Raw genomic sequence first — 19,414 nt, forward strand, 5'->3', positions numbered from 1 at the left:
AGGATACCGAAAGAATTTCTCACCTTTGACAATGAAAACGCTTGACTTTCTAAAAGTCGCTCCCTTCTGGTTTCCGGTTTCGCCATCCTCGGAGACCCAGGGGCAGTTAGTGGGGGCGACTGGCAGCTTATCGGGACGACGGGATTTTCGGGCGAAAGTTTACAAGAGCGTAACAGCCCCTGGGCACTTTGTCTTACCGAACCAGTTCCAGAAACGTTTGAACTCCTTCCTCCTGATTGGCCACAAAAATATTTGGAGAGAGACTGGGTCGGGCATGCCTTCAGCATAGTCGGGTTAAATCGAGCTCCGTATAAAATCTAAATTTTGAAGGCGTTCTATGGAAGAAATTACTCAATACTTCAAACGAAAAGACAGAAAAACCAGCTCTGAGTCTTCGGAAGGCGCTACCCCGGAGGAAAAGAGAACCAAACTCAGTCAGGCTAATAACATGCCCACGCCGTCCGACATGGCCGAAGGCGTCGAAGGCGTCCTACCGAAACTTCAGCTTGTTCTCGACAAACTCGTCAGTTTGGAGACAAAAGTTGACAGCATTAACAAGCATGTTTGCAGCATCGACGCTAAAGTTCTCCAGCTTCAGAACAAGGTGACAACACTCGAAAGTTCAGTAAAGGAAAACGCCAAAACAGTAAATGAGATGGAGGCTGGAGTTACTGCTCTAAATGCCGATGTGGAAGAAATCAAAGCAAAAGCCGATAAAACCAGTAACGAGGTAATTACTCTGCGCCAGCAACAGTGGTATTTAGAAACATACCAAAGAAGGGAGAACCTTCGTTTTCATGGGATTCCTGAACGACTGGATGAGCAGGAAAACACCAGAGAAGTGCTGGTTAACTTTATGATAAACGAGCTCAACCTCGAAGACGCGCCACAAATCGAATTTCAACGGGTACATCGAGTAGGCAGGTTTGACGCAACACAGCACAACCCACGCCAGATCATCGCTCGCTTTCTCCGCTATGGGGACCGGGAGAAAGTTTTTTCTCAGGCAAGACAACTTAAAGGCACAGGTATGGGAATATCTCCCGATCTCCCTAAAGGAGTCGTGGATATCAGAAAGAAGCAGATCGAAACCTTGAAAAAGGCTAAAAAAGAAGGCAAAAGAGCTTATTTCAGTAGAGCAGAGCCGGACAAACTGTACGTAGATGGACATTTAATCCCTGTTTCAGAGTAATTCAGTTTTAAGTTATAAAGCTGTAGGCCTTCGGTTGAACTTTGAAAAATTTGAATATTCTGGAGCTACCGTTATGCAAATTGATAATTAGATTGCAAGATTCGGTTGCTAGCAACTAATCAACAGCTTTGCTGGTTGCTTATTTTAATTACTGCTGTGAAGTGTTTTTTTCTTTGTTTTTTTGTGTTGGTTGCGCTTTTGTTTTTTTCTTTACTTATCAATATGGTAGTATTAATTGTCGCATGTAGTGTTCTTTGCATTATCTTATTGTTTTCAGCTTGGTGTATTTTATCGAGCGTTGTTTTTGTTTTGAGTCTATGCCTTGCATTCAGTTTATATCATTACCAGTTGCCATACTGCATATTTTTAGAAGTGATCTTGCTTAAAGCCGGTAATATCTTTTTTATCTGATGGAGGGAAACAATTTCCAATTTAAACTGCTTTCTTTAAATGTAAGAGGGATCCGTTCTTTCGAAAAAAGAAAATGTATTTTCAACTGGTTGCTTAAGCAAAATGCAGATATCTTTTTTCTGCAGGAAACGTACAGTACAAAAGAGATTGAAAATCAGTGGCGGAAACAATGGAGAGGAGAGTTGTTTTTCTCTCACGGTACATCGCGCAGTAAAGGCGTCCTTGTTTTAGTGCGGGAAAATTTGGATTTTAAAGTTAATTCAACGCATACCGATGATTCGGGAAGATTTGTTATCTATGCCCCAACAAAAGGCTCTGAACAATGTCAGTTTTTAGACGAAATTGCTAATCACTTCGCAGACAAAGTATGTCAATCTAAACATTATGTTATTACTGGAGGTGATTTTAATGCTACTTTCGATCCAGATCTTGACTGTTCGGGTGGAAGGCCTTCCATAAAGAATTGCATTAAGAACCTCAATGATATTATGCTACAAAATGACCTGGTCGATATATGGAGAGTGCGCAACCCGAACAAAAAGCGCTTCACTTGGAGACAGAAAAATCCATTAATTCAAAGACGACTGGACTTTTGGTTAATCAGCAATTCTTTACAGGACGACATAGAAAATGTAGACATCTTATCTTCCGTCAAAAGTGACCACTCCGCAATTATTTTGAATATTGATAGCGTAAAGAACTTAAACCACGGTCCATCTTTTTGGAAATTTAATAATAGTCTTCTCGATGATGAACAATACATTAAATTGATTGAGCAGCTTGTTCCTGATTGGATTGAGGAGATTAACTAATCTGATGATGCTAGAGTTCAGTGGGACTGGCTAAAATACAATATCCGTAAGGAGACCATTACTTATAGCAAAGCGAAAGCAAAAGAACGGAGAGAAAAAATAAAGCGCATTGAACATAAACTGAAAATTGCTGAGGAAAAATTAGCTGACTCTCCAAATGATGATACACAAAATGAAATTGACACTTTAAAAAGCGCATACGAAAAAGAATACGAGTACATTACGAAAGGAGCAATAATACGATCACGTGCAACTTGGTACGAAAAAGGTGAGAAAAATAATAAGTATTTCCTTAATCTACAAAACAATAAGAAGACAAAAAGCACTATAAGAAAACTTGAACGCAAGAATGGTAATATTACTGTTGACCCGAACTGCATAATGGACGAATTACACTCATTTTACTCAGATCTCTATAAAGAAAAGAACTCCGAAGAGCTAATTTCTGAAAATTGTCCTTTCTTAAATTCTGGGAATATACCTAAGCTTTCACCAGCAATGCGAGAGTTATGCGAAGGAGAGCTAACCCTTGCAGAGTGTTTTAATACTCTATCGAGTTTTCAAAGCAACAAGACACCAGGGAACGACGGACTAACTGTAGAATTCTATAAATGTTTCTGGAAGCTCTTGGGTAGCCTGCTAGTTAATAGTCTAAACTACGCGTACAAACACGGCGAATTATCTTCCTCCCAAAAGCAAGCGCTTATCGTCTTAATTGAGAAGAAAGATAAAGATAGACGACAGGTAAAGAACTGGAGACCAATCTCTTTAATCAATGTCGACGTAAAGATTGGCACGAAAGCTATAGCTAAAAGATTAGAAAAGGTTCTGCCGGAAATCGTACATCATAATCAAAACGCATATGTTAAAGGAAGAACTATTTTCGACGCTGTCCGATCCATCGACGATATTATCAAGCTAACATCATCAAATAATATGAGCTCATTACTGGTAGCAATTGACTTCGAAAAAGCCTTTGATTCAGTGAACTGGAATTTTCTTAGACACGCCTTAAGGAAGTTCAATTTCGGCCCATCTTTTATTAATTGGATTACAGCTTTTTACTCAAATATTTCCAGCTGTGTGATGAATAATGGATTTATTACACAACCTTTTAAACTTTCACGCGGCGTGCGTCAGGGTGATCCTCTCTCGCCCTATCTGTTCATTCTAGTCCTAGAAACACTCGCGATTCATATTAGAAATGACGAATGCATTAGGGGAATGAACGTTGATGGCCACGAAATTAAACTTATCATCTTCGCTGATGATCTCACGGTCTTTCTTAAGGATAGCGCATCTTTTCACTGCCTGTTGGCCAAGCTAGAGTTGTTTGGTCAATACTCCGGTCTGAACGTTGATAGAGAAAAAACTGAGGTTATGAAGCTTGGAATCTCTGATATCTCTGCAGAAGAACTGAAAATAGATGAAATTAAAAAAGTAGTCAAAATTCTAGGGATACATTTCACTTATGATCAAACGCTTTCAGATAAGTTAAATTTTCATACCATCATTGAATCAATTAGAAAGACACTTAACAGCTGGAACTGGAGAGGCCTCACTTTGCTAGGGAAAATACAAATAATCAAGTCGTTCGCCATTCCTAAAATTCTTTATCGCCTCTCTCTTGTCTCAACAAATAAAACTTTTGTTAAAGAGGTCAATCAGGTGCTGTATAATTTTGTGTGGAAAGGCAAGGATAAAGTTAAACGGCTCGCTCTCATAAACAGTGTCGAGAATGGTGGGTTAAATATGCCGCATATTGAGTCTCTCATTAACACGCAAAGGATAGTATGTATCAAAAAGTATTTGGGTGATTCACCCTGTTCCTGGAAAATTATTCTCGACCACTATCTTCACAAAGTCGGGGGCAGTTTGCTTTTCCACTGCAACTTCGAGTACACAAAGCTCCCATTGGACCTCCCTGATTACTACAGAGAATGTCTTGCAACTTGGACAAAATTTACTGTCTCACCTGTCTCTTCAATGGATGAGATCGTTAACCAGATCTTATGGAACAACAAATTCATTTGTATCGGACAGAAATCAGTTTTTAACCGCAAACTCTTCTCCTTGGGGCTACATAAAGTTGGAGACCTTTTTAATGAGATAAACATTAAGCCACACACCACCTTGCAAAATCTAAATGCCCTGGATCTCTTATTTTTGAACGGTCTTTATGATTGCCTTCCACCTGAATGGAAGAAAGTGATGACCAACGACCCTCCATCGGTGCTCATTAAAACTAACCATAAATGGGACGATGTGTTTTTGTACTCGGGCAATGATGCCCTTTTATTAAGTGAATTGTCCTCTAAAAAAATCTACAATATTTCGGTGTCAAAGATTTCGATTAGTCCGTCGGCAAAAAAGAAATTCGATGTTTCATATGCTTCTGCAGAGCACGCCCTTGACTGGAAGAGAATCTACAGCAATGCTTTTAGATCCGCAATAGACACCAAAACGCGTGAATTTCAGTACAAGATACTTAACAGAATACTTCCTTTAAATGATTTCCTCTTCAAAATTGGCAAGTCTAACTCTCCTCTCTGCTCTTTCTGCCAATCCTCAGAGGAAAACATGTCCCACTTCTTTTTCCATTGTCCGTTGGTAGCAAACTTTTGGCAATCAATTAAGCATCTATTGGGGGGTTATGAGCTAATTGAAAGAGAAGTGATCCTAGGGATCACCGACGCAGTTGAAAATGCATTTCTAAAGAATCATCTAATTCTATTAGGAAAACAACATATTTTCAGATGTAAACATAACAACTCTCTTCCTAGCGTAATCAGTTTCACAAAAACTTTGAAAGCAGTCTATGATTCTGAACGTTTAATTGCTAAAGAAAATAACAAGATCAACTTTCATTATGACAAATGGAAGGATCTGTTAGGCTACCTCCTCTCATTTTAAAATAGCTGGCAAGCTCGTGGCACTTCTTGTCTCGAAACAGCTATCTAATCAATTAAAGGCAACTTACTGAACTGTATGTCGTTATACATATATATTATCTGTAGGCATGGCACTGTCTTTGTGTTTTATAATTTTTTTTTTTTAAGAAAAATGTAAATTTATTAGTGTAATGTAAGAAGTTAATTGTAAGTTCTGTACTGTAGGTTATTCTAAGCTATATACTGCAAGTAGTGTATTGTAAATAAGTCACAGAGTTAAGTTAGAAGTATAAGTAATGTATAATGTAATGTAACGTGAAATGTAAGTAAGTTATTGTGTGTATTGTAACCTGCTTGTTGGAAAAAAAATAAACAAATTACAAAAAAAAAAAAATATATATATATATTTTTGTGGCCAATCAGCGAGGAGAACCGGCCAAGAGACTCTGATGTCTTCTTACACGAAGTATTTTTCTTCTTCGATCGACGAAGTTGCTTGGCCCTTGCAACCGAGAGAACCGTTGTTGTGAACCGTTTCAGAAAAAAATTCAACGAAGCGTACGAAATCGCCAACTGAAAGCCAGGCGCAATGAAAACAAATACCCATCGCCAAATTTTCACGGCAGCCTTTTTGAAGGTATGGTGAATTTTTCTAGCTAAAACACGATACACGTTGCTTGTCGAGTAAACAATGTTACATATATTTTTTTTCGATCGTTGAAAGACTTCTGAAACTTTCCATGATTTGAGAATCTTCGTTGCACGGGCCACGCAACTATGTCGATCGAACGTGGGAACGATCGGCGAGCTGCACTGCTCGCACTTTGCTTCTTGCTTTCGCGTCGAACTGAATCACAAACCGGCCAATTTTCGCATCCTAGTATTAAATATGTGACGATGGATTACAATACAGCTTCTGTTTTCTGTCCCGATTTTTTTTTCGCTGTATGATGATCATTGGGTGAGGTCGATTGTTGCAGACTGTGTGGGTTTGTTCTTATGGACAAGCGAAGAAAACGAAATATAGTTGAAAAAAAAAACCCTGCCAGCGCTTGGGACTAACTTTTTAATTCACTGGTTTACTGGCTAGTGACATGTCAGATTTTACTAGCCAAAAGTAATTTTTCACTAGTCAGATATATTGATTTCTATCAAGAACAGTTGACTTTTCCGAGTTTTTCACTAGCCAAAGTGGCTAGTAGGAATGCTAAACCTGGTAGCCAAAACCTAAATTTTAGTAGCCTTTGGCTAGTTGGCTACCGTTAGTCTCGAGCCCTGCCTGGGTTAATTCTTACTGATTAGATTTTAAATTTAACAGTGTATTGTAACAGTTTTCTTTTTGAGTGAGCTGTCATATTAGCTGTGAATCACTAAAGTACAGATGAAATTATATTCTAGCGAGGGGAAGTGGACCCATTCATGTCATTCATGCACCTTGACTTGGGCCTGATAGACACATCATTTTACACTTAACATTGATTTTAGTTATTGCAGAACTTTAAATACTCTTTTCAGACAACTAAAAATCTTGATTGCACAATCAGCATTCCATACAGTTTGTGTCTCTAAGATGTTCTCTACAGAATATAATTTACAAGAATCAATAATTTCCTGTATAAGACTATCAGAGAAACATATAACTTTCAAAAACTCAAGACACTCAAGACTATGGAAACAGTACGAATAGTGGTCCAGTTTTGTTAAGAATCACCATGTAAGTGTACTGAAGTGATAAACAAGTGATATCAATGTGATGCCATCAGATACTTTAAATCTCAACTTGAAAAAGGTAGGCTGATTTTTTCAAGTTTTGTCCTTGTGGACTGAAAAAACAAAAAACAAAAAAACATTCTTGGTCCCTTCTTCCTTCAACAACAATTTACTTTTGTATCTCCATCTTGATGCACTAGGTGCATTTCATGTACGAGAAGACCTATTTGCCCATTTAAGTACTTTTTTTTTACCAAAAAGCATTAAAATCCCTGTGACAGTAGTGTCCCTTTAACTTTATATATACCTAAGCTAATGGAAGATAAAATTTGCAGGCCCCCCACATGCATATATGCCAATGTACATATTACACACAACCTGTATTTCAAATTATTTGAAAATACAGGTTGTGTGTAATATGTACATTGGCATATATGCATGTGGGGGGCCTGCAAATTTTATCTTCCATTTGGGAACCTAAATTATTGTTCACAATAGCTTGCTCAAAAATTCTTGCCCATGTGGGTGAAGGGTGGGGGCACCCAGGAGCCCTCTCCCTTATCTGTGACTTGTGCAGTGCCCTTTAGCTCCTCTTGTTGCATGAAGGGAGTTTCTGATTTTTGAGAATTGCAGTACCGCTCTTATTTGAAGAGTGTTGATAGAAAGTTCCTGTATACTTTGTGTAGGTATACTAATAATTAAGTTACACAAGCAGTATATGAGAAGTAAACATAAAATCATGAACAAGCAATAATTACCTGTTGTATGTGACAATCATATTTTAATTAGTCAAATTAAAAATAGCCTGCATGGCCGGTGTTCGAGGGGGAGGGAGAAGGGAATTTCGAGTGTGAAGCGCGATTGTTAATTAAAAGAGCTGTCCAGCATACATTTCACTGACTTTTAATTTTTGGTACTACATGTATATGCAAGTCTTAATAAAGAAAATGTTTGCAGCTCTTTTAGTTAACACTCATTGGGCACTTATTATAGTGAACAAGCCAAACATTTGCAACCAGCTTAAAGTTTAGTGCAAAAGCCTTGTCAAAGAGTTCTCATCACGAAGAAGCCTCAAGGCTTCATGTGTTTGGTCTAAACAATGAGGAAAAACATTTTGTTATGATGTGTCTGTCAGCTTTTAGACATAACTTCATTGATTTTTAATAAGGGGATCTACTATGACTACTTATTCAGTACAGACTATTAAAATAGAAATATACAGGCTTTTCCTAGTACACAAATCCATCTACTTGTCAATGAACAGTTGTATGCACCTCATCACAAACAACAGCAACAGTATTGTTTTGGTAAATTTCTTTGGAGTACCTTAAAGCACAGTAGATTCTCCCTTTCTAACTTTGCTCCGCTTTAAGCTTGTCCACAGAGATCAAAGACAAGCTTTCGTTTAGGGCTTGCTGAACTCATGTTCGAATGTACGCTTTGAAGCGCCATTCACCTCAGCCATTTACAAACCGGTAGCGTTCGATAATGAGAGTGCATGATTCAGTTCGACGCGAAAGCAAGGAAGCAAAGTGCGAGCAGTGCAGCTCGCCGATCGTTCCCACGTTCGATCGACATAGTTGCGTGGCCCGTGCAACGAAGATTCTCAAATCATGGAAAGTTTCAGAAGTCTTTCAACGATCGAAAAAAAATACATGTAACATTGTTTACTCGACAAGCAACGTGTATCGTGTTTTAGCTAGAAAAATTCACCATACCTTCAAAAAGGCTGCCGTGAAAATTTGGCGATGGGTATTTGTTTTCATTGCGCCTGGCTTTCAGTTGGCGATTTCGCACGCTTCGTTGAATTTTTTTCTGAAACGGTTCACAACAACGGTTCTCTCGGTTGCAAGGGCCAAGTAACTTCGTCGATCGAAGGAGAAAAATACTTCGTGTAAGAAGACATCAGAGTCTCTTGGCCGGTTCTCCTCGCTGATTGGCCACAAAAATATTTTTGTGGCCAATCAGGAAGAAGGAGTTCAAACGCTTCTGGAACTGGTTCGGTAAGACAAAGTGCCCAAGGGCTGTAACGCTCTTGTAAACTTTCGCCCGAAAATCCCGTCGTCCCGATAAGCTGCCAGTCGCCCCCACTAACTGCCCCTGGGTATCCGAGGATGCGGTTTCGCCTGCCGCGAGTCTTAAATAATTATCTCGAGATCTTTTTTTAAAATTTCTTGTAAATCTCGTCCGGAGATAGACTGATCAAGGCTTTTCTCCGTTCAAGTAGTTTGCGCTTGGTAAATCGCGGTTTTGGACTAAGGCTTGCTTATCGTAAATCGCAGACAAATTTGAAGATATAACTTGAGTTCGTACGCGTTCCTAGACATAGTTCTTCTTCGGCCACTCAGATGTAAAAAATGTGGATTTTCTTACTTCTCTGCGAGTTACTTAGTTAATTATCGCGAAGTCTTTTCAACAATTGCATTGCTTTCGGCGTTTAGACATTGTGAAATGAATAGGCCTCGAATAAAACCTCAAATTATCTTTTTCAAAATTCTGCCCAACGACAATCAACCTTTAAAAGCTTCGTTTGTTTACTTGTTGTCATCTGTGCACGTGCTCACGCTTTGGGTTGTCATGTCATCATCACCCAGTCATCGTTTACTTGCGTCATCATTGACCAATCACCGTACAGGCAATTTTTCACACCTCCCGATACCCACTTGCGGGCTTTCAACCTTGTCGGCATTGCACAACTCCCGATACCATTTGCGCGCTCACTTTGGTCAAATCGAGAATTTTCCTGGTATATACTATATATTTACCCCATCGTGTCTAAATAAAGGTTTTGATTGATTGATTGATTGATTGATTCATTGATTGATTGATAATTCGAACAAAGACCAAAAAAAAGTGTAAGAGAGAGTAATTGAGCGAGAAATTGCCGATGTACGTATACAATTTTCTGAAAATGTGCCATGCATACTCGGAATATGCTGCTTGAGTAATTTAACCTTGAAGAGTTTGTCCCACAATTTCAGATTTTGTTAAAGGAGAAGATCACTCCAGAATGGCCATTTATTTTCTTTACGCCAATAAAAAGTTTATACAAAGATATGTTATTTACCAACATTTCAGCCTCCAACTTGCGCTGTAACCCTACGAAATCTTTCCGAAAACTCGACAACTGAACGCCGCCGCGCGCCATCTTGGAGCTGGTAATGTATGCGTGACGTCGAAGAGCTCAGCCTGAAGTTTGGCGAGAAAATTTTAAATACTCGAAACTCCTTGTTTCTTCGTAGTGGCTTTTGTATCGCAAAATGCCTGTTTGTGCATCTCCATTTTGCTCAAACAGAGCTCCAAGAAATACAAAAAACAAGGAGTTTCGACTATTAAAATTTTCCCGCCAAACTTCAGGCTGAGCTCTTTGACGTCACGCATACATTACCAGCTCCAAGATGTCGGCGTTCAGTTGTCGAGTTTTGGGAAAGATTTCGTAGGGTTATAGCGCACGTTGGAGGCTGAAGTTTTAGTAAATAACATATCTTTGTATAAACATTTTATTGGCGTAAAGAAAATAAATGGCCATTCTGGAGTGAACTTCTCCTTTAAGCACTACAGTGAAATTAAGAAAAGTTAAAAGGTAATTTTTTCACGAGGTGGTCTATGGTCCGGGTCCACGGAGATGGCCCACCATGGGGTGGATCCATATTTTTACGCCTGGTTCGTCGTGTGGACTAGCACAGAGCAACATGGTAAGTAGTAAACAACAGAACAATCAAACAAACAAACAGGCAGACAGACAGAGAACCCAATTAGTCCCTTTGCTAAGGAGTGGGCCTGGGTAGGAGTTGATATAATTCAAACCCAGGCCTTTCGCATCATTACAAAAGCAAAATGGCGGCCGAAATTGCAGATTCGAGAGCGTTAAAACTGGTTGTATTTGGGGGCACCGGGGGAACGGGAAAAGAGGTAGTAACACAAGCACTAGAGCAAGGCTACCTTGTAACAGCCGTGGTGAGAACACCGGAGAAAGTCGAAAAACGGTACGTTTATAAGTACAAGTTTTACAGCAAAATTTACTGATCGTTCAGACTGCAAATATTGGACTGATTGCTGTACCACCTCCCCCCTCCCTTCTCATAAGCCCCTCTTTGAATGATCAACATTCCCCCCTATTAAGCCCCTCGGCCTCCTCCCCAAGATCATGACTAATAACATGTTATAATCCCTCACCCCCTCCAAAAAGAGGCTTAGAAGGTTAACATTGTTTTTCCGGTAGGTAGCCATAGGTAGCCCAAACTCTGCATATCAATTTTAGTTTACGTCTTATAGCAACTGATATTCCCCAGTTTTGGCTACATCACATGAAGTGTTTAGACCAATCATACGCTTACAAATCTTTGATGGATTATAAATCCCATGATGTGCCCCCTCCCCCCCCCCCCCAAAAAAAGATAAGCCCCCCTCTCCTAGTACATCATTCATAATATATTTGAAATGAAATTGATTAATGATGAGATTTTAAAGCTAAATTCAAAACCAGTAAGTGAAAAATAATTTTGATCAAACATGCTGCTATAGTTCATTGTGACATGTTTTTTTAATCTGGTTTTAACCCCACACCCCCCTCCTGTTTATTGGCCGATCCAAAACCCCTTATGCCAAGTAGTATAAACCCAGGGCTTATAAGCGGAATTTTATGTATCTCCAAGAAAGTCTAAAAAGGACTGACTTACATGGTTATGTACCTTGTGCCCATCTCAGTTGGATTATTTTGGCATTTGTATGTTCCTGAAGCTATATTTAGACAAGTTGCACTTTCTGGGGTTACCGGTAAATTGCTTCCACTTAAGGAACTGCACATGTAGCCAGTTTATGTTAGGTCATGATGGGTATTTCAACTTTATTTGGCTTAGGTTTTTATAAACACAACAATAACAAGATCAGAACTGGTATGCTTGAGGAACTTGTTAGAGTGTGTTACAAATGGTTGATTTCCACAGACCATCCATTGAAAATTAAAAATTGCTCTAAACACTACTCATTGCGCGAGCTTCGGATACCTGTGCTCTAAAAATAGAATTTGATAACAGTGGTTCAAATAAATTCTATCACACTTTTTTATTTTCTTTTAGGCATCCCAATTTAGAATTGGTTAAAGGTGATGCTTGTGATGTGGAGAGTTTCATTGCTGCTTTAAAGGGAAAAGATGCCGTAATTTCTTGTTTAGGAGTTGCCGCAAGTATTTTTAATCCTACCACGTTCTACTCTGAGTCTATGTTTGCTATACTGGAAGGAATGAAAAGGTAATTTTAAGCATACAATTTTATCAACATTTTTGTTCTGTGGGCCTGAATTGCAGAACCCATTCACATTAATACATTTTTAATTATCCACACTTGAAGATCTAAACAGTTTTTGTGAGTTCCTTGTGATCTGGACAATAGAGGTAATTGTCCTTGCATTTCTAATAATATCTTATATGACACAAGACTAAGAATAATAAGAAAATTGCTAAAGGCTATAGAGCACTTATTAGCAAGCATTTTTTTATGTGCTTGTTATGACTAGCCACAAGGGATATCTTGAATAAGATTTGTTTTTCCTCATTTATCTTTAAGCTGTTTCACTTGGCTCTGTTTTGGAAAAACTTGATGTCCAGAAAAGTAAAATGTCAGTAGCATTTCCTTTTGCCCCTGCATCATTAAAATCAGCAAGAGTTCTCTAACACCTTTGCATGCCACCAGATGAAGTTGTACTGTAACGATATTCCAAAAATTTGATCATTGATTTTAATGCCTTTTAATATGTACAGCATATGCAAAATTGTCAATGCTGCAAAATCTGCTACCCCAGCTAAAAATTCAGTCCCCTTGAATAGTTGGTAATTCAGTCCCCTTGGTAATGAATTGTTCAGGGTCTTAAAGTGGGGACTGGTGGGAGGGGGTGAGGGTGGTTTATGTTCCAGAGCCTCAGAACCCTTTAATGTTTTGCTATGGAGCCTAGGCCAACTTTTTTCTGCTTTTTGCTGCTTGCCTGGAACCTGTTTAAACAATAGAGTGTTTCTGTCAAGGAACTATTTTAACAATAGAGTGTTTCTGTCGAGGAACTATCGGCTGATAGTTGCCCCGCGGAAATTTGATGTTCTTAAAACAAATATTAGCCCGAGAAGCGAAGCTTCGAGGGCTAATATGCTAGTTTTAAGAACATCAAATTTCCAAGGGGCAACTATCAGACCGATAGTTCCGAGACAGAAACACTCTATTGTCTTTATTGTTCACCACTAAATTTTCTTCCGCGCGCACATACAAAAACAAGCATCGTGAATTATTTTTACTTTTCAGGATAAAAAACGCAATTGAAAGCCGAAATTTAACAAACGAAACAAAACTAGACGAGAAACCCACTAAATGCAGTGAATTTGGTTGGGTTTTTTTGTCTGCAGGCGGCTTGTTTACAAAAAACAGTCACGGGCGGGCACTATCGATCCGGGCATTTTTCACGGGAGGGCACTATGGGCTGATAGTGCCCTCCGGCGGACGGGCACTATCGCGTCACGTGTTCAATTTAAACCAATCAGAATCGGAGAAAAATTAGTGGTGAACTATAATGGCTGATAGCTACCCAACGGAAATTTGATGTTCTCAAAACAAATATTACCCCGAGAAGCAAAGCTTCCAGGGCTAATACATTATGCTACTTTTAAGAACATCGAATATCCATCAGACAGATAGTTCCCGGCAAATCAAAGAGAATTTAGTGGTGAACCATATATATATATTAATTTTTTTTTTTTGGGGGGGGGGGGGGACCACATCTCAGCATGCATGGAGCATGGCTATTTTGGGCCTGGAACCCTGGAGCTTTAAACCGCTTTTGGGGCCTTTGCTGTTAGTGCTGAACATTTAGTCTTGAATAAATAAACAAATTTACAGGTGTGGTGTAAAAAGACTTGTAACTATGACAGCATGGTGCACGCAGCCAGGCCCAAACAATTCATGGCTGGTGGATTGGATTATTAACCCGCTGTTTCTCAATGGTATGATTAAAGACATGGCTACCATGGAGAAGATGCTGCAGAGTACTGATCCTCAAGTGTTGAGCTACACCATAGTTAGACCTTGTGGATTAATCAATGGTAAGTCGATCGCACGCTTCAACTTATGGGTAAAATTCCAAAACAGTTCTAAGCGTCAGGCTTAATTTTTAATTAAAAATGCTTTTTATGAGGGGTGAAGGCTTAGTTTTGGTGGTGGTGGTCATTTGTTGAAAGCAACGATGACAACGGTGATAGGTGGCCCATAAAAAGATATCACTTGGTCAAACTCTCTAAACATATTAGGACATGGAACAGCAAATGAGTTCAATGAACATTCACAGTGGTTAAACACAATTATGTATCAGTCTAATAATATATTAAATAAATTGAGCCAAGCCTAAAAGCTGAGCTCCCTGGTTATTTACTTCGCCCTTTTCGAAAATCCGAATTTACTGACCGATAACAGCCCGCGATCCAATGTAAACCATTACTTGGTCAGAGGTAAATTTAAAAAAAAAACATTCGACCTCGATGAGTTCTACATGTGAGCCCACGATATGGTCATTTGATGCTGGTCAGCGGATACCTTGTTTTGACAGCTGTCAATTGACCATGACATGGATGTCCAATAACAAAGATGTAAGCTGACGTTAGCCATAACCTTAAACCTATTTCTGGAGTATGGCCACCATGTTGGGGCGACGTCGTCGTCGCTTGAGCGCACGCGCCCGCGAACCATGCCGCTAGCCATGATGACCATGAAAAACCAAAAGCATGGATCTGTTAATTTTCTGTGGGTATGGGGCTCTGCTCTACGGCCCTTCGGGCCGTTGGGAGCTCCGCTAAAATTCAAAACAAGCTCCATGTTTAAAAATCTGTATGGAGTGAGGCGGAGTTATGGCTCAAACGGTTCCAACACTCCAATCCATCATCGCGGAGGGAACATTTTGGAACTGTTTCATTACCTACCCTTTTGGACTGATGTTGAAAGATGTTGAGCAAAAGTTTGCTTCTAAGTCGAATCCCCTCGTACAACATGTTCCAAAATTTGAAACAACGCGTGGAATAGTTAACTTGTTGCAATTGCCAAACGAGGCCGAACATTGCTTATCGAGTGTCGGGTCAAATTACTGGGACTTATATTCACCAGGGGACCGACTCTTCTTTGTAGGTGAACGGACAGGAAACTATAAAGTCGAGGAAGGACAATGTAACACTGGTACCAAGTTTATGATGACACGCGCGGATGTTGCAGAGTTCATGCTAAAGGTTTTGGATAGTGACGTGTACGATCGGAGAGGATTTGCAATAGGTGGATTATAAGATATCCCTGTCCCTCTGTGAGAGTATCTGCCTTCCGTTTCTAAGGCGAAGAGTACACATATACAAACATGACAAACATGCCTAGGCAACCCACTTGATCCACAAGAAAAATTAAAATAAACACGGTGTAAACATTGTTGATACTGTTAGCTCAGACAAAGTGAAACTATTTGATACCATCCACTCCCCCATAAAAAGCCTGGGGCTAAAATAAAATAGTAAATAAACTATTTGTAAACAGCCCCCCCCCCCCCCCCCCCTTGAAAAATCCTGGATTCGCCTCTGCATGAACTTTTTTGAAGTGCCAAAAATGTATAAATAGTAAGATAAAAAAAAAGTTGTAAAATAGAAAAAGAATTGATTCAAGCATGAGATACATGATAACAAAATGGGCTATATATAAAGATAAAATTAAAAATTTCGACAAGCGTGCGTTGCATTTGCATGTTTCGTTTATCATGTCCATAACACTTACCTTACGTATAGCCTTTTTTAAAGGGCTGTATGTTCGGGTTTTCGGCGTTGTTCACTGTGTTTATCGTATGTAACATAATTTAAACTAGGAATGGGAAAATCGTCGCTGTATAAGTGGTAATTCTTAGGTTGCTTATATGGTTAGGTGCTAATGAGTTACTAACCTTAAACATTAACATAAATATGTAGTGAAGATGAAGTGTTCAACTTGACACGAGCATGGGACAAAGAAAAATTCTGAGTCCCCGGCGGGAATCGAACCCATGGCCTCCCAGATACCGGTTGGGCGCTCTAACCAACTGAGCTACGAGAGACTCATTTACTAGGGCCATTTACTAGGTTGATAAGTGACACGCGTCTTGTATACTGCTAGGATCAGAAAAGTCGAAATCATCAAGTTTGTAGTAAATAATAGTAAATCATCAAGTTCAGTTGTGATAAATAATAATAAAGATGGTAAATTTTAAGCTCGCTCGGTAATAAATAATGAAGATGAAGTGTGTCTGTGTATGTCTTGTAAACGTCTTTTCGCTAACCTTGGTCGTCCTGTCGTGCCATGCTATTCCACAGCACGGTACCAATTATTTAAAGAAAAGCTTCTGTTAAAAAGAGGAGCTGAGTTGTAGAACAGCCTATCCCATGTTCTACGATCTGTGGTGACTTTACAAGATTTTAAAAGTAAACTGCGTCACCGCAACTTCGAATGAGTTCTGTACACGGCATCCTTGAAAAGCAGCTTAGTGTGTAATTAGATGTAATTCTGTAATTATTAGTTAGTTTAGTTAGGTAGATTGATTTTCATGCTATTTATTTTTATACTGTATGCTGAACGATTTTAAACCGTGTTTAAATAAAAAATATCTCAACTTAATCATTTTTTTATACTTTACTTTCTCCTTATTGGAAACTGCGCGCAGAGAGCCCTCTCTTGTACCCTTTCTATTCCTAGTATATATGGAAATACGTGAGATCAGGGAAAATTGCTGATTTGTTTAGTGTGAGCTTAGCCGTTTCACAAATTATTCCACTATACAGGTATTTCTTACAACATGTCTACAAGAAATCAGGGAGAATTGCTGATTTGTATAGTGTGAGTTTAGCGTTTTCACAAATTATTCCACCATACAGGTATTTCTTACAACATGCCTACAAGAGACACCATCTGTACTTATGTCAAAGATCTTCGGGATATATAAGAGTACGTGTAAACAGCACCCGAAGACCTCGCGACTCTTACCGAGATTATACGAACACCTGCGATAGACTTCAGTGTTACTTAGCAGCGTGCAACGTTTGTCGAAATTAAAATCGTGGCATCAGTCCATTCACCGATTTTGGCCAAGTAAAAACCCAAGTGTGTAGAGGGGGCATCGGCTAATGTTGGTTGGAAGTCGTAATTGAGGAAATAATGAAAGTTAATACTATTTAACAATTAGAATATGAGCTCGAAAATTCTATGAGTTAATAAGTGATGAGACCGCGGGCTTTCAAAACGCCATTATTTCGGATCTTCCCATAAACCTTTTTCGCTTGTCAAATTCTACGGAATACAGAGCACTTTACGGGAGATAATGTAAAGGATATTTCGGAAGAAAATTCTGTCTCGCTGGCTTTTCCTCGCCTTATCACCACGCAACAAATTTTCTCTTGGGACTCCCCTCCCCTTCCCCTAGGCCCTAGAGCCTATGCAGCCGGGGGAAGGGAGGTCGTGCGCTTACGTCAGAACCAAAATTTTTCAGTTTGATGGGTTTTTACCAATATTTCTTAGGTATAGGGCTCCGCTCGCTCGCGCCGAATCCGCCCGCGCGAGCAACGCTTAACTGCTACAATCCATATCATAATTTGTTAGAACAGTTGAGCCGAAGTTCAACTTCAGCTGTTCAATCATGCATGCCCTCTACCTGTCCAGGGCCGTAACCAGACCTTTGGCACAGACGAGGCAAGATCTTGTTAGGAGGTTCTGGGGGCATGGCCTCCAAGAAATATAGAGGACTAGAAGCTCTGATACTCTTTTTTAACACTTTTTATAAGGTATTTCTTAAAAAAAAATCAATCTTGTTCAACTAGTGATTATTTTCTTCCCAGCTAAACATATTTTGTTTGAAAATTTGGGTTAAAATCAAGACGAGGCAAGTGCCTCGTCAGCCTCTTGCTAGTTACGGCCCTGACCTGTCTCAATGTTGCCATAGAAATATTTTTTATCGCGGTAGCAACCAACTACTGATGCCATTTTGACTTTTTTCAACATTGAGATGGAAGTGGGAGTACTGTATCTATAATAAGGACGCGGATTGCAACATAAAAAAACCCCGCAGACGTGCCGTGAGAGCTAAAGACACATTCAATTGTCACTGAGCTAAGCTCATGTCTAAAGTTACTAGCTTTAGTCCAAAGGTTGGAGCCTAAAATATCGTAACAAACATGTGTCTATAATCTTCAATTGTGTTTTTTATTATCGAGTTCAGTATTATTCTTGCGACATTTTTGCTGAGACCGGGCTGAGACGAGAGAGAATTTTACATGACTTAGCAAATATTATAGACCCTATGCAAAAATGGTTGTCATTCATTTCTGTTGTCTGGTCAAGTTTCTTAAAACGCTGATAGTGGCGCTTTAATATATATGAAATATTATGCTATTCTGAGAAGTTTCAGTGTTTTGGGTTAAATGGCTGCAAAGTTATGACTCATTCAAATTTAAGAGATTTGTATGGAAAAAGTCACTCTGGCCTGCTTAGCCTCGTTTTCATGTTTTTGGCAATATAAATGCCCCTCTAACTTCCCAGTAGATGAAAGTATAGCCTTTAAACTTCATACACTGATTTACCTTGACTTTATCTTTGAGCTAGAGTAATTTAATTTTGTTGAGAAATGATTTTTCTGGGAGCTGAAAATTAACAGCCGCCATATTTGCATTGGGTCTATACCGACTTTAATTGGGATTGAGAACTTGTTACAAAAAGAAGAGAACCAGCTAAAAAAGAAGTAAGAGCAATTTTCTGCAGACGTGAGTCGTCGCACGAAGATTAACCTTGTCGGAATCAAGAACGTGTTAAAAAGAACAGCTTTACGTAATAATCAGTTTAGCTTTGCTTCAGTCATTTATGACATTGCCGATACTGTGATACTTTTTTAGAAGTTTATTTTTCAAGCGATTATAAATTGTATATTTTTAACATGGCCTTTTTATATATAGACCCAGTTGCTTTTTATAGAAAATTTTAAGAAGACAAAAAAGGGCCGATATAACTATATCTTATTCTACTTCCGTATTTCCTGACGACACTGTTTCTTCCCCCTATTCGCGTAGATCTTTTTTAAGTTGTTTTAACTTAAGCTTTTGTGTGGGTGACATCGCGCAACCCGTGCAACAGCGGTCGTGTTTAATTTTGGGGCTTACGAATTAGTGTAAATCCATTATCCTGCCAAATGAACTTAAGCTGCACAATCTTGGCTTCTTAACGAAGGATTTATATCGTATCCTGTTAGGCTTATTCGGATATTTTCGGGACGTGACTTGAGTATGCCCCTCTATCTTAAGCTGCACTAGAAGTTTCTTTACAATATACCGGGCCTTGAAGGCAATCTCGTTATAACTTCCTGAGGGCTGTGAAGATCGA

General features: G+C 39.2%; 3 protein-coding genes across 3 annotated transcripts in view; all 3 read left to right on the forward strand.

The window, feature by feature from the left end:
- The window catches only part of LOC144656582 (uncharacterized), a 432,902-nt gene that overhangs the window by 71,068 nt on the left and 342,420 nt on the right, over nucleotides 1-19,414 (forward strand). The gene's annotated exons all lie outside the window — the stretch shown is intronic.
- Nucleotides 150-1,887, forward strand: LOC144658495 (uncharacterized). The gene has a single exon (XM_078518924.1). The coding sequence runs from the start codon at nucleotides 338-340 to the stop codon at nucleotides 1,190-1,192; it is 855 nt and encodes a 284-aa protein (XP_078375050.1). The 5' UTR covers nucleotides 150-337; the 3' UTR covers nucleotides 1,193-1,887.
- On the forward strand, nucleotides 10,854-16,660 carry LOC144657663 (flavin reductase (NADPH)-like). The gene is made up of 4 exons (XM_078518018.1): nucleotides 10,854-11,002; nucleotides 12,095-12,265; nucleotides 13,895-14,097; nucleotides 15,170-16,660. The coding sequence occupies exons 1-4, from the start codon at nucleotides 10,854-10,856 to the stop codon at nucleotides 15,319-15,321; spliced, it is 675 nt and encodes a 224-aa protein (XP_078374144.1). The 3' UTR covers nucleotides 15,322-16,660.

Source organism: Oculina patagonica, chromosome 6 (genome assembly GCF_052425735.1).
Source record: "Oculina patagonica isolate OP01 chromosome 6, crgOcupat, whole genome shotgun sequence".
Lineage (NCBI taxonomy): Eukaryota > Metazoa > Cnidaria > Anthozoa > Scleractinia > Oculinidae > Oculina > Oculina patagonica.

Excerpts from the sequence above, each read along its gene's own strand:
- LOC144658495 (XM_078518924.1), top strand. The coding sequence starts at position 338 with ATGGAAGAAATTACTCAATACTTCAAACGAAAAGACAGAAAAACCAGC.
- LOC144657663 (XM_078518018.1), top strand. The coding sequence starts at position 10,854 with ATGGCGGCCGAAATTGCAGATTCGAGAGCGTTAAAACTGGTTGTATTT. Across the intron at positions 11,003-12,094 it reads CCGGAGAAAGTCGAAAAACG|GCATCCCAATTTAGAATTGG; the intron begins GTACGTTTATAA and ends ATTTTCTTTTAG. Across the intron at positions 14,098-15,169 it reads ACCTTGTGGATTAATCAATG|GTGAACGGACAGGAAACTAT; the intron begins GTAAGTCGATCG and ends TCTTCTTTGTAG.